This window comes from Hetaerina americana, unplaced genomic scaffold (assembly GCF_022747635.1).
Source record: "Hetaerina americana unplaced genomic scaffold, ioHetAmer1.1.p SCAF_9, whole genome shotgun sequence".
Lineage (NCBI taxonomy): Eukaryota > Metazoa > Arthropoda > Insecta > Odonata > Calopterygidae > Hetaerina > Hetaerina americana.
The window spans coordinates 57,557-71,863 of NW_027287538.1; the positions used below are offsets into that span (position 1 = coordinate 57,557).

At 39.0% G+C, this 14,307-nt stretch overlaps 1 protein-coding gene across 1 annotated transcript in view; it reads right to left on the minus strand.

The window, feature by feature from the left end:
* LOC139699002 (rho guanine nucleotide exchange factor 7-like) overlaps positions 1-14,307 on the minus strand; it is a 116,968-nt gene that overhangs the window by 20,239 nt on the left and 82,422 nt on the right. The window contains exon 11 of the mRNA XM_071597997.1: positions 13,126-13,212. Within this exon, the coding sequence (XP_071454098.1) occupies positions 13,126-13,212 (87 nt within the window). The remainder of the gene's footprint in view (positions 1-13,125; positions 13,213-14,307) is intronic.

Below are 14,307 nucleotides of genomic sequence, written 5' to 3' on the forward strand. Positions count from 1 at the left end.
TGGCCAGAAGATTTCCTCAGATTAATTTTAGTTCAGATAACATAAAAGGCAAAGGCAGTCATATGCTATGACTATAGAACAATAAATATAATTTTGCAAACAGCTACGGTATGGTAAGTGGTTACTCAGGGTACGATCAGTTTGGATTCAGGATAAGGTGCGTGATGCCATAGCAGTAATAAGTTCACAAATAGAAAAGAACAGAGTACTATCAAGATGTACTTATCTCTTTTGAGGATTTTGAGGTTTTTGACGTAGTAAACCGGTATAAATAATGAATTAGCTACAGAGAATAGAAGTAGATTACAGGGATGGGCAGTGCAGAAACACAGGGCCTACCTGTTCTTTTCAATATACAGGGTCTGTACAGTAAGTATCGGCACTGGTTCGCTGAAGCCTCAACGGAGTGGTGAATGGTGAACTGACTGGTTGGCTTGGTAGAGGGGTCCCCCACCACACAGGCGCATTTTAGTTCAGTTGCCTCCGGGCATGCATTGAGACAGGATGTGGATTTTTGTGACGTGTGATAAGAGGAGACTGGCCTTTCAGTCGGAACCGTCCACACCATTATAACAGAGGATCTTGCGATGAGGAAAGTGTGCGCGAAGCTGGTACCGAAAGTCTTGAGCAAGGAACAAAAACTGTCGCGGGTGGAAATTTAGCTGCTGAAGAAATTTGGCGCGGCAATGTTGCCCCACCACCCTCCCCCCTACAGCCCCGACCTGGCTCCACCTGACTTTTTCTTGTTTCCGCGAATAAAAAGGGAGCTCAAAGGATATCAGTTCGACTCCATCAAGGAGGTTCAAGTGGTGACAACAAAGGCTTTCAACAGTATTCTTGGTACCGACTTCCAGCAGGCTTTTGACAAGTGGCACACTCGAACTAAGTGTATCCATGCAGGAGGAATGTATTTTGAAGATTATTAAGTTATTGTAATGATAACAGCAATAAATTTTGATATTTGGAACCTTGTCCAAAACTTATTGTATAGACCCTGTATATGCAAAGGCAACGCATAGTAAGGAAGGTATGGGGAGAACAGGCAGTAGAGGAAGGAGTGAAAGTCAGTGAGGAATTCAGAGAATTCCTCAGTTAAAGGTGGGTTGTTCAATAACTCCTTAGAAAATACAACCAATGGAGAAGTTGGCTGACAAGGAGATGGCCATGGTGTTTTGGAATGCACAGGGAATCATCTAAATTGATTATTTGCAAAAAGGAAAAATGAAAAATTGGGTCTGAAAAAATCTCAGCAAGATGGGTGGCACATTTGCTTTCAGTGGAGAATAAACACAAACTTGTGGTTGATTGGGAGCCTGGTTTGGTGCTTTTATGTCATGAAGAGTTTTTGCGTAGATACTCCCATGTTGACAAAATATGGATACAATACTACACTCTAGAGAAGGGAACAGTAGCAAAAGCAGGCTAATGAAGGCCATCTGGCTTCAAAGACAGTAAAATAGGGCGACAAGATGATGGCCAAAATTTCTTGAGATGCATGTGGAATCGTCTAAAATGTAAACTTGAAAAAAGGACAAACGACAAATGCAGAGTATTATGCATCATTACTGTACCAGTTGAAGAAATTAAGGAAAAAGGCTTCCTCCGACAAGGGGAAAAATTCCTTTCCATTAAAAAAATGCACAGCTGCCCACCTGTGCAATTTCAAAGGTGAACATTGTGGAATTTAAGTTTGAATTATTACAACATCCACCATATTACCAGGTTTGGCCCAGCTACTTTTTTTTAATTTCCAAACTTGAATGAATGTCTTGGCGTATAATGATTCACGTTGAACCAGGAGGTCATCACCAACACAGACATAGCTGAAATCCTATTTTTTGGACAGCTTAAAACACTTGGAGAAATGCTCTGATAAGTGTATCGAGATGAAGGAGCTTATGTTGGAAAATAATAAAATATACCCAAAATGATGTTTTCTTATTTTTCTCTATGGAATTGTTAAATGATCCATATTTGCAGATGATCAAGCTTCACTAAGCCACTCTTCCCAGGGATTACAACCTAAAGGTAAATACATTAGACAATCACTTTTGATAGAATGGGATAAATATTAATGTAAACAAAACAAAGGCTATGAGGTCACTGAGGAAGAAGGATAAGTTAAATTTTCACTGGAAGGAAAAGACTTGAGAATGTGGAATCATTAATCTACATCGGAATAGTTTGGATCCAAAATGGTCCGAGTAGTCGGAGAACAATCGCAATAGGCAAAGGAACTTTCTCATGGAGGGAGTGGATGACAAGTGTTATTCAGGAAGGATTTCAATCAAAGATTAGGAAAATCTTTGTTACGGAGCATGGTTATTTTCAGTGAGGAAAATTAGTTCTTAGAGCAAGGTGATATGCAAAGATTGGAGGCTTTTGGGTGTGGAGAAATTCTAACCATGGCAGGGAGGGAGAGGAAAGAAACTGCTGGGAGAAATCTAAAGGAGGCAGGAAAAATGGATTCAGAGCATATGAGGGCAGTTCAATAAGTACCCGTGTTTGACGACAAAGGGCGTTCCTAAGGGAAGTTTATGTTATCATTGTGTGCTGCCATCTATCAAACGATGGTGAAACAAATTTCAGACTGATTTAAAGGTTAGTTTAGATTTGGCAGCCATTCGAGTAAGACGTGTTTTGTGATTTCCGCAAAGATGCAAAAAGAGCAGTATTGTTCGGTAATTTGCTTTTTGTTTTTGGACGGGGAGAAATGTGAGGATAAAATAAAAGTTGGATGCTGTTATGGGGACACTTTGCCATCTATGACCACAATTAGTTGTTGGTTCAACGAATTTAAACGTGGGCAAACATCTGTTTTTGTGAAGAGTGACCAGGACACCCGGCAGATTTGGTTACCAAGGAAATCATTCAAAAAGTCAACGCCATGGTTCTCGCTGATCGACGAACAAAAGTGCGCGAAGGAGCAGAGGCCATGGGTGTGTCGACCGGAACGGCAATTAATATTTTACATGATAAGTTGGAGATGAAAAAATTGTTGGCCCGATGGGTGCCGCAATTGCTCACGGTGGATAACAAGCTGATCCAGCGGTCAACTTTGAAGCAGTGTTCGCAGCAATTTAAGTGAGATCCGAAGGTGTTTTTGCGTCGAGTTATCAGTGTTGATGAAACCTGGATTCATTATTACACACCAAAAAGCAAGCAACAACCAAAACAATGGATTTCTCCCGGTGAATCTGCTCCACAGAAGGCAAAGATGATCCGATTGGCTGGAAAGGTCTTGGCGATGGTTTTTCGGGATGCAAATGGTGTCATCCTCATGGATTTTTAGAAAAAGGAAGAACCATCACTGGGAAATACTACAGTGAGTTATTGGCCTGCTTTGACAAAAAATTGAAGGAGACACAGCCGCATTTGGCAAAAAAGAAGGTGCTGTTTCACCGCGATAATGCACCAGCACATCCATCCGGAGTTGTCGCCGCCAAACTGCATTAACTAGGTTATGAATTGCTGCCGCACCCCCCCGTATTCACCCGATCTGGCTCCCTGTGACCTTTTTCTTATTCCCTAACATGAAGAAATGGCTCACGAGAAAAAAATGTAGCTCAAATGAGGAAGTTATCGCCGAGACAGAGGTGTATTTTTGGAGAGTATGGAATGAATAGTACATGCCTATTGAGCAGCCCTAAAACTTTAAATGCTACTTTTATGATCTTGAAATCATTTTAAATATTTATAGTCCTTTCTAAAATATGGACGGCACTATCTCTCCTAGATTCCTCCGGCATGAAGACAGCAATTTTATCTTACATAGTCGGGCATGAGAGATGGTGTCAAGCTTCAGACTAAAGTAACTTCATTGAATTTCCTCCTCACCTTCAGAAGAGAGTGCACGGGACCCCTAATTAAAACAATCACTCACCCCAGGCTACACTTGGAGGAAGCCTTTTGGTAGCTGTGTCACGAAGGCTTCAACAGGAGCACAAGAACTTGAGACCACTACATTTTTCTTGTCAATTTCTTCCTAATTCAGGATGTGTTCACACTTGTACCTCATCCCATCCCTATAGCAGGAGCCTGTGGGAAGGTACAATTATTCCTATTTTCTCAATTGAATAAATGTAGCCCCTAGATGATAAATCGGAGCCCTTTCAATTTAAATGGCAGTGTATTTTTTAGAATTAACTACCAAAAAACAGCAATGAGAGCAACGAGGGTAAAAGAAGTAACTGAGATTGCTAGGAAGTATGACATTACAGGGACGGACTGCTTCAATAGACTGAAGTTTATCATTAAAACTTCCAACTTTCACTACAGTAAAAGAGTTTAAAATCTAGGAAACTTGAGCTCTATGGCCTCATAACTAAACAAATTAAAGGAAATCTCCTATAGCCGTAATAAGTTGGCACCAGTCTTCCCACAACGAAAACAAATTTTCAAAATTTCAGAGTTTAATTGGACACCTCGGTAGCTTAAGTGGCTAAAGCACTCGACGGGATATTGAGGGATCTGGGTTCGAATCCCAGTCAAGGCGAATGATTTTTACACTCTGAAATTGTTGCATTGAAATGCACATTAACGGATGACTCCGTTAAAAGTTACTGTTGCGGCATCTCCCGCAGTTTCTTTGGAATTTGTCAAAGTGAAAACACCATAAGTGTTTAAAGTTGGCTTTAACCTCGTGGACAGTGGCGCCTTGCGCACGACTACGAATGCCTGTGACATTGTATGTACGGTATTTCGTCACAACATCTTGTTCCTTTAAAAGCCCCAAAATTTCAGAGTTTAATAGGACGCCTCGGTAGCTTAAGTGGCTAAAGCACTCGACCTGATATTGAAGGATCTGGGTTCGAATCCCAGTCAAGGCGAATGATTTTTACACTCTGAAATTGTTGCATTGGAAAACAAATTTCTTTTTGATGGTGTGTTAGGTAAGAAATTCCAGGACAGTGATCAACCACGACCTCTCGACCAGAATACCCTTCTGTAGAGAGGTTTATGGGAATGTTACTTCCAGGCCAGTGGCCAACTATAGACACACACACACACACTCAACCCAAATGGAATCCTACACAGGGTTAAAGGGACTTATATATTCAGATGTGCGGCATCTATACACATTAAAGATAACTATGAAGCTCTGGGCACGTGGTATCTGTACAAATTCATGAGAACTACGAAGATATGGGTGCACGTTAGACATAAGGTGCACTTTATCAACGGGAAAATACGGTATATTACTCAAACTTAATTCACTAAAACAATTCCTCATTCTTCAGTCTGTATTCAGTTACACATTCAGCTCTTTTTAGTTTTCTTACATTCAAGGTTTTAAGAATGATGGTAATGCTAATTCACTATGGTGTAAATTGATTCATGAGCATATTTTATATTTTATATCTATACATATAAAGGAGAGTGTTTGTTTGTATGTATGTAATTTGTTTACTTTTTTGCTGTCATAGAAACAGCATTTTTCCAACTATGCCAGCAGGATACTTTTGCAAGAACACTACTGTATTCAGAATTGCCGAGATATTATACGTGGAATACATCAAGGAAAGTCTTTTGTACAAGAAAAATGGGCAACTTTGATCCTGAGAATAATATTTATTCATGTGACGCATTGGGCCGAGTCTACACAGTCCATCCTAACAACGCCGAATGTTATTTTTTAAGAATGCTTCTACATACCATTAGAGGACCTCGCTCATTTGCAGAATTAAGAACGGTAAACGGAGAAATATGTGAGACATTCAGAGAAGATTGCCAGAATTTAGGGTTGCTAGAAGGAGATCAACCCTGGGATGACTATTTGCGAGAGGCCAGTTTGATTTCTCTTCCAGGACAAATCCGAATTTTGTTTGCCAACTAAATAACCTCCTGTAATCCATCTAACCCAAAAACATTATGGGAAAAATATAAAGAATCAAGAGTGAGGATATACTGGCTAAAGTTCGAAGTGAAAATCCTACATTGGATATTACGTTCAACTCCGACATTTTTAATAAAACTTTGATTATTTTGGAGGAAAAGTGTATCACCATGGTTAACAAGACTTTGATGGAACTTGGTCTTTTCGCACCTGTACAAGATCAACAGGGTGTATTTAATCCAGATTATATACGTGAAACTCGCTACAATGTCTTAGACTTAGAAGCATACATCGCGGATAAAAAGCCACTTCTTAATGAAGATAAGAAATTCGCGTACGAAACAATAATGGATCAAGTAGATAAACAAGAAGGAGGTATCATTTTTCTTGATGCTGCTGGTGGCACCGGAAAAACATTTTTAATTAATTTAGTTCTCGCTGAAATCAGGGTTCATGGAGAAATTGCTCTAGCCATTGCATCTTCAGGTATTGCAGCGACATTAATGGAAGGAGGAAGAACAGCCCACTCTGCCCTTAAGTTGCAACTTAATATATCCCGACAAGAAAATCCCACATATCATATAAATAAAACAAGCGGCCAGGCACAAGTTCTTATAGAATGTAAATTGATAGTATGGGATGAGTGTACGATGGCTCATAAAAAATCTCTTGAGGCCCTCAACGCAAGATCTTAGAGAAAACTGCAGTTTAATGCATATATATATATATATATATATATATATATATATATATATATATATATATATATATATATATATATATATATATATATAAATAATAAGGAAACTGCAGTTTAATGCATATATATATATATATATATATATATATATATATATATATATATATATATATATATATATATATATATATATATGTTTTTGGATGAACGCAACAACCAAACAAATATTTTATTACTCCTAACAAAACACAAAATCCATCATCCTACTCTATATCAGGTCCCTCTTCATCTCTGAGTACTTTCTTCCTCCCTTCATCCCGTCCAATATCCCTATCCTGTTCCTTCCCTTTCCTCTTTTGCCCAACATTCTACCCTCTATCACAGTCTTCAACATCCCACTGCCGGTCAACACCCCCTTCATCCACTTTTCCTGCCTCCATACGATTGCTGCCAACAAACCCCTCTCTTCGCCTACCATAACAAGTACTTCCTCATTTGTTTTCTTCTCTGTCCATTTCACGTTCTCCATTCTTCACCACACCCACATTTCAAAAGCCTCCAGTCTGCGTCTATCCTCCTGCTTCAATGACCATGTTTCCGCACCGTACATAGCTACGCTCCATATCAAAGTTTTTACGAGTCTTTTCTTAATATCCTTACTCAACTTCCCCGTCATCAACTCCCTCCTCCTTGTGAAAGACTTTTTGCCTTGCGCAATTCTTCTTCTTACGTCCCGACTACTTTGACCGTGTTGGTCCAAAACACTCCCGAGATACGAAAATCGTTCTACCTGCTCTAGTTTTTGCCCTCCTATTTTAATGTTAAGCTTGGCCTTTTTCTTTCTAGAAAATCGCATAGCCTTTGTTTTATTAATATTGATTCTCATCCCATACCTGTCGCACTGAATTTCCAATTCACTCAGCAATGCTTGCAGCCCCTTGGCTGACTGACACACTAAAGCTTGGTCATCAGCAAACCTAGCCGATTTTACGAATTCCCCGCCCACTTTCATTCCTACCTCCAGTTCTTCCCATGCCTCTTTGATCATTTCCTCTGCATACAGGTTGAACAGCAACGGTGATAATGGGCAACCCTGCCTTACACCTCTTCCTAACACTGCCCATCCGGACTCCCCGTTTCCCGACCGCACTTGAGCAGTCTGAACATGTACAGGTTGCGGATTAGCCTCCTTTCCCTCCAATCTATTCCTATTTTCTGCAATATACTCATTAGTTTTTCCCAATTTACTGTATCAAATGCTTTTTCGATATCTACGAAACAGGCAAATACCTCCTGGTTGTGTTCTATATTCCTCTCGATATAATATAGTAATAATCTCATTACTGCAATGGCATCACGCGTACCTCTCCCCTTCCTAAACCCAAACTGATCATCCCGTAAGTAATCATTTGCCCTAATCTCTATCCTTTTGTTATATATGTGTGTGTGTATATATATATATATATATATATATATATATATATATATATATATATATATATATATATATATATATATCTTCTAAATGGAATGCTCTTCGGCGACGCACAAATATATAAAAACACAGATGTAGATTTTTAGAATATAGAGACACAAAGAAAGGACACTCACAATTTGTTATTTGAACTGCTAAATAGTAAAATCCTAAAACCGTCAACCCAATACACTCCCCTCCCCAAACCAAACCGCCCAAAATGCCCTAATCTTATCACCACTTTCTTCCCCGGAACACACAAAATTAAACATCTAATCCGTGACCTCTTCCCAATTATCAATAACACTCAGTCCACATCACTTTTATTCCCACACTGTCCCTCTGTTTCGTTTAAACGCCCGTTGAACCTGTGAGACATCTTTAAGTCCACAAATCCAACTTCAAGCACCCCCGTCTCTCCCCCGCCCCTATCCGCACCATGCAACCGCCCACGCTGCAAATGCTGTCATCTTTTAAGACCCTCCCCCTCACTTAGTACCAACTCCCAACCACTCGCCACCTGTACCTCAAAAAATATTATATATCGCCTCTCCTGAAACTTCTGCCCTGCCTTCTACGTGGGCGAATGCACGACCACACTTTCCCTCCGCATGAATAACCACCGATATTCCACCAAATCTCCCACCTTTCTTAATTATCCCATTCCTACTCACACCACTTCCCACAACCAATCTTTTGACGACTGCTTCTCTGTTTCGGTGATTGAAATCCTTCCCAAATCTGCGAGTATAATAGAGGTGAGAACCCACGAGATGGCGCATATCTGGGTGGCCCAATCATTCAAACCGCCCGGGCTGAACCAAGCCCACTGAATGCATCAATTGGCTGCCCCCACATATCCCCCCCACCCCCTTGTTCATTTCCTATTGGTCCCTTTACCTCTCCTTCCCCCACCTCTCCCCCGCACATCCTCTCCGCTCTTCCCCGAGAACACCATTCTGAAGACGACAGCCGTGCTGTCGAAACGTAAAATAACAAATTGTGAGTGTCCTTTCTTTGTGTCTCTATATTCTAAAAATCTACATCTGTATTTTTATATATTTGTGTGTCGCCGAAGAGCGTTCCATTTCGAAGAAATTTTATATACATATATATATATATATATATATATATATATATATATATATATATATATATATATATATATATATATATATATATATTCGTCGTTCGGTGTTCGAGTCCCGGTTGAGGAAATATTTTTACTCTTGTGATCCGTTCGATTCCGCCTTCCCCACCTCTATTGTGTTCGTCCTTTATATGTGTTCCTATCCCTTTTCCTTATATCTGTTTCTGTATATATGAGTATTTATTCGCCGTTTGGCGGGATTTCGTGTTTGAATGTGTATTTGGCCAATGTGGCTCATCTCTTTCTTCTGGCTATGCGTGCCACGAAACGCACTGTTCCTTTCCTGTATGATGTTGTATGAATTCTAACCCACTGTCCTTTCCTTTCCTTGTGTATTGTCTATTTCTCCTTTGGTGGGTGAAACTGCCCCCTGACGCCATCTCTTGGCTGAAAGAATCGGGGCGCTTGGCGACATATTAGACCCACGGATCTCAGGGTAAATTGACTATCCTCGATAGCTCAAGTGGTTAAGAGCATCCGCCCGGCAAGTGGAAAGATCCGGTGTTCGAGTCCCGGTTGAGGAAATATTTTTACTCTTGTGATCCGTTCGATTCCGCCTTCCCCACCTCTATTGTGTTCGTCCTTTATATGTGTTCCTATCCCTTTTCCTTATATCTGTTTCTGTATATATGAGTATTTATTCGCCGTTCGGCGGGATTTCGTGTTTGAATGTGTATGTATATATATATATATATATATATATATATATATATATATATATATATATATATATATATATATATATATATATATATATATATATATATATATATATATATATATATATATATATATATATATATATATATATATATATATATATATATATATATATATATATATATATATGTGTGTATGTGTATATATATATATATATATATATATATATATATATATATATATATATATATATATATATATATATATATATATATATATATATATATATATATAAAATAACCTCAACTGTTATCATTTACAAGGGTTAGTTCACATTTAATTCTGATGGGGCATCATTTTATTCAATTTTTCAAAGGTAATTCATGAAGCACCATGCACATCTTTTCTTTATGAGTACAGCCACTTTATTTTCTACCTTTTATATTCATGACTCTATAGGGATTAAATTAAGCAAATTTCATTAGAATTATTTGTGTGATTTAATTGCATTATAACTGTGATTTTATTCATATTCAACTTTCATAAACATATGATTTTTTCCCTTACCATTTTTGCTGGTTTTCATTCCCTTGACACCCACCTCATGGAGATGATGGACCATCATGAGGAATCTTGGCCAATATTTTTTATGACAGATGATTTTCCATTTAAATTGTGCACTGCATTTCATATTAAGCATGTTGTGTACGACACTAATTGATGCTTTCTCGCTAGCTTACAGGGTGTCTCTTTACCACATTTTTATGGTTTTTCTAATGAAATACGAGAAATGCTACCAAGCTGCTTGTGTGGCAGTGAGCCTATTTATTCACAGTATACCAAATTATTTGTATTTTTTACATATTTTTGTAATGCAGTTATCACAAATTATTTCAATTGTGATTACAGTAGACATTGTCATTTATTTATCATAAACGCATGAAAGGAAAGTATAATGAAAGATATACCTATAGTGAAACTTTTGAAATGAAAATTTCCTTCCCATAAAATGAAGCTATAGCTTCAATTGCACCAGACATTACATTACCATACCTGACAACTGCAATAGACGACCTTGCAAAGTCACGAATCTAATATAATTGCATCCCTTTCTTGGCAGCTAATACCTAGCATATATGGCAGAAACTTTAAAAGATTTAAGTGCCAACTACCAAAAAATGACATCTCTTCCAAAAAAACTTCTCATAAAATGTGTACTGAAAGGTGAGGTTCAATTTTTCATTTATGCTATTACTGAATTGAACTTGTTTCTGTAATTGTTTAATTCATATGTCTTTGCTAACGTGATGCTTACTTACTATGGCATCACCTAAGTCATTTCCCAACGTCCATGCTTTGTTTAGGCAATATCAAAGAATAAACGATAAAAAAATATGAACCCCACACAAAATATGGCATTCAATCTATACAGCAACAATGAGATGCAAAGTGCTATCTTTCAATCAGGGTAATGACTACGACTTAGTTGCAGCATAGAACCATGCCATCTACAAATGAGTTTCAAAGTAAATCAAAGTCTACGGTCTTCACCAGAGAGTAGGCGATTCTTGAGATGCCAGCTTGGTCATGGCCAACTGCTGAAAAGTGCCATATTACCACCTTTTCAAAGTTTACTGCTGACTGCTTGCAAATGCAATGCAACAGTCAAATGAAAGCATTAACAAACAACAACAAACTGCAGAGTACCTTTGGACGGACTCTGAAAATATGCACCAATGCAAAAATAACTACCTCATTTTGTGTCAAGGTACTTCAAACATTGTATTTTTTTCCAAAAACGTTCAGAAGAGATTACTCTAAAACTGAATTACACAGATGTTACTCTGGGGTCAAACAAAATTATGACGAGAATTTGAAGCTTTTGTGCATGGCCATAAAATCACCACTCCTATGAAGCAAATGGACTAGTATGACTACAGAGGAAAGCCAAATATCTCCATTACAAAAATACCCTTTAAGTCTATAATAAACTGATAAATATATCAATATAATAATTAAAATAATGCTGCAATATGGTACAGCAGATTTAAAATTTAGATCTAAATGGCACTAGTAAACTAATCATTATTAACTATAATGTGAAATCCTAAGGAATGAATTACAAAAGAAGAAACAGGGAAGTTCATACATGATTACTGCACTTCTGAACATGAATATTGCAGATATGTGAACATGATGTTCATGGTTGATTCTATTCTAGTAATAACATTCACCTGATAATAACTATGAGTTCATTGAGCAAAAGATATTGGAAATGTCCAATAGTTCATTATAATATGTAAAAAAGTATCATGCAGAGCTCATATGAAACGAGGCATTGTCAATCAAATCAATGAAGGCAATCCCCCATACTATTTTGTGTCGATATATAGATAAACAACTTCCATTAGTCTTAGGCAATAGCTGCCAAAAATTCAATAACCGACACTTACAACACAAACTGCAACTAAATCACTTTTTAAAAAAATTAATAAATTCCAGTTAAGCCCAAATGATGAGCACAATCTCACAAAATAGAATTAAAACACACTTGAGAGCATAAGCAGACAAAAAGATTCATTCATCTTGACATGGACATTAATTCTATTCAAAGTTTTCAACTAGAAAAATTGCAGATGACGGGGCAAAAAACTCATCCTTTTGATCTCCAAGGGAATGAAGACAAAGAACTGGAGGGATTGCACAGTGGCTGGCTCAGCTGGTCACTCAAAGTGGGTTTTCTTGAGCGTTCGGACGACAAAACTCCCACAACACCAGGTGAGAGGCGTGGTAGCATGGGGCCGGCCTCTCATCCTGGGGCAGCGGGTGACAGCCCCCCCCGTGTGCTCTGCAGATGCCCACTGCGATTGCCACGTCTGGGGACAGGCCGGAAGGGGCGTGGGCAGCAGCAGCGGCAGGGAACAACCTGGTTCTACTCGCAGTCCTCCCGATGCCGTGTGGCTGGATGAGCCCACTGAAGTATTCCAGGGTGGTGAGGGGGGTTTCGATTGGAAACAACGATGAGGAGGGGGACAAATACACGGTGTAATTGACAGAGCCAGCGGTGTCACGTGGCTTGGAGAGGGGGAGGGAGGGAGGGTTTAGGGATGAGGAGAAGTAGAGGGGAAATATCTGACTCTGATCACTGCCAACGACCACCCCACAAAAAAAATCAAACAGCATATTGGGAGGGTAGAGAAGAATGGATAGCATGAGGGATTATTTCCTTCCCAATCATTGGAATAGGCGTTGGCTACGATTTGGTCTGAGGTGATGGTCACGTAGTGAACGGAGGTCAATGTTACCTGAGTTGACTGTGTTTCTCATCTTGGAACCAGTGCAGTATGCCTCGATGACCCTCAGGATCTGTGTTCCCTCTTCGCACTGCTCATCTGTCGAGGACGGGTGATTGCCATGATGATTAAATTGACAATGAAATGACAGTAACAAGGTAAAATGAATAGGTTGCTCACATCACATCCCCAAAGTCACTGGAAAATAATGAAGGATTTATGAAGAGATGAGGTTGACAATTATCCAATGACACACAATTTCATTGCTATTCCTCATCCTATACACTGTACATACAAACCAAAAATTATTTAAAAAGATGCCAGACTCCTAGTCTCTATGAGAGCAGGTTTGTCAGGTGGTTTGCTTAATCCTGGAGGGCTAAGGTAGCATCTGAATTGTGTGGAAAGGACAATCATCTGTCCTATACGTAAACGTATGTCAGTCTTGTTAGGAGGCATCCTGACAAGACTGCCAAGTTTATCATTACATGTGATGGTATGGTGCGAGTTGCATGCCAATGTGACAGTAGAATTCCCCCCTCTCATTTTTTCATCCTGCATTACCTGTCTTGATATGGTGGGGGCCCGTCATATCAATGGCTATGGTTGATTTTTATTCCCTTTTTTTCAAAGAACAAACAACTAATTCATTGGGTTATTAATCCTTGTTTTGAATTGGGACTCCCTCCATGCATGCATTGAATGCTGCACATAATTTCATAGATTTTTACTAAATATTTTCCCCTTTCCCCTTCCTCTCGAAAATTCTCCCTCATCACCCACCCTTCCCTCCTGGTCCTTGCACCCCCTGCAACCAGACTTGCAGCACCTGAACGTCAAGAAATTCTTTCCAGTAGACCACTGGGTACTATTAATGTCTATGAATTGGTTAAGTACTCTTATGGAAATAATGGTTATATGACCATAAGAACTAGAGAACGCCATTCATACTTTGTGAAGAACAGTCCTAATTCACACTTCACTAACCACCACCCAGATTACAATTTCATTATCAATTTCAGTCCCATTATCCCACACAAAGAGAAGAACGGTCTAAGACTTGCGGCACCTGAACATCAGGAAATTCTTCAAGGTCAAACCTCACCACATGAACACTTAGTCAACAAACAACTGCACTCTTTCCACTCGCTCCTCCACGCAGACGCACAAAACCTACCTTTGTTCACCTGGCAA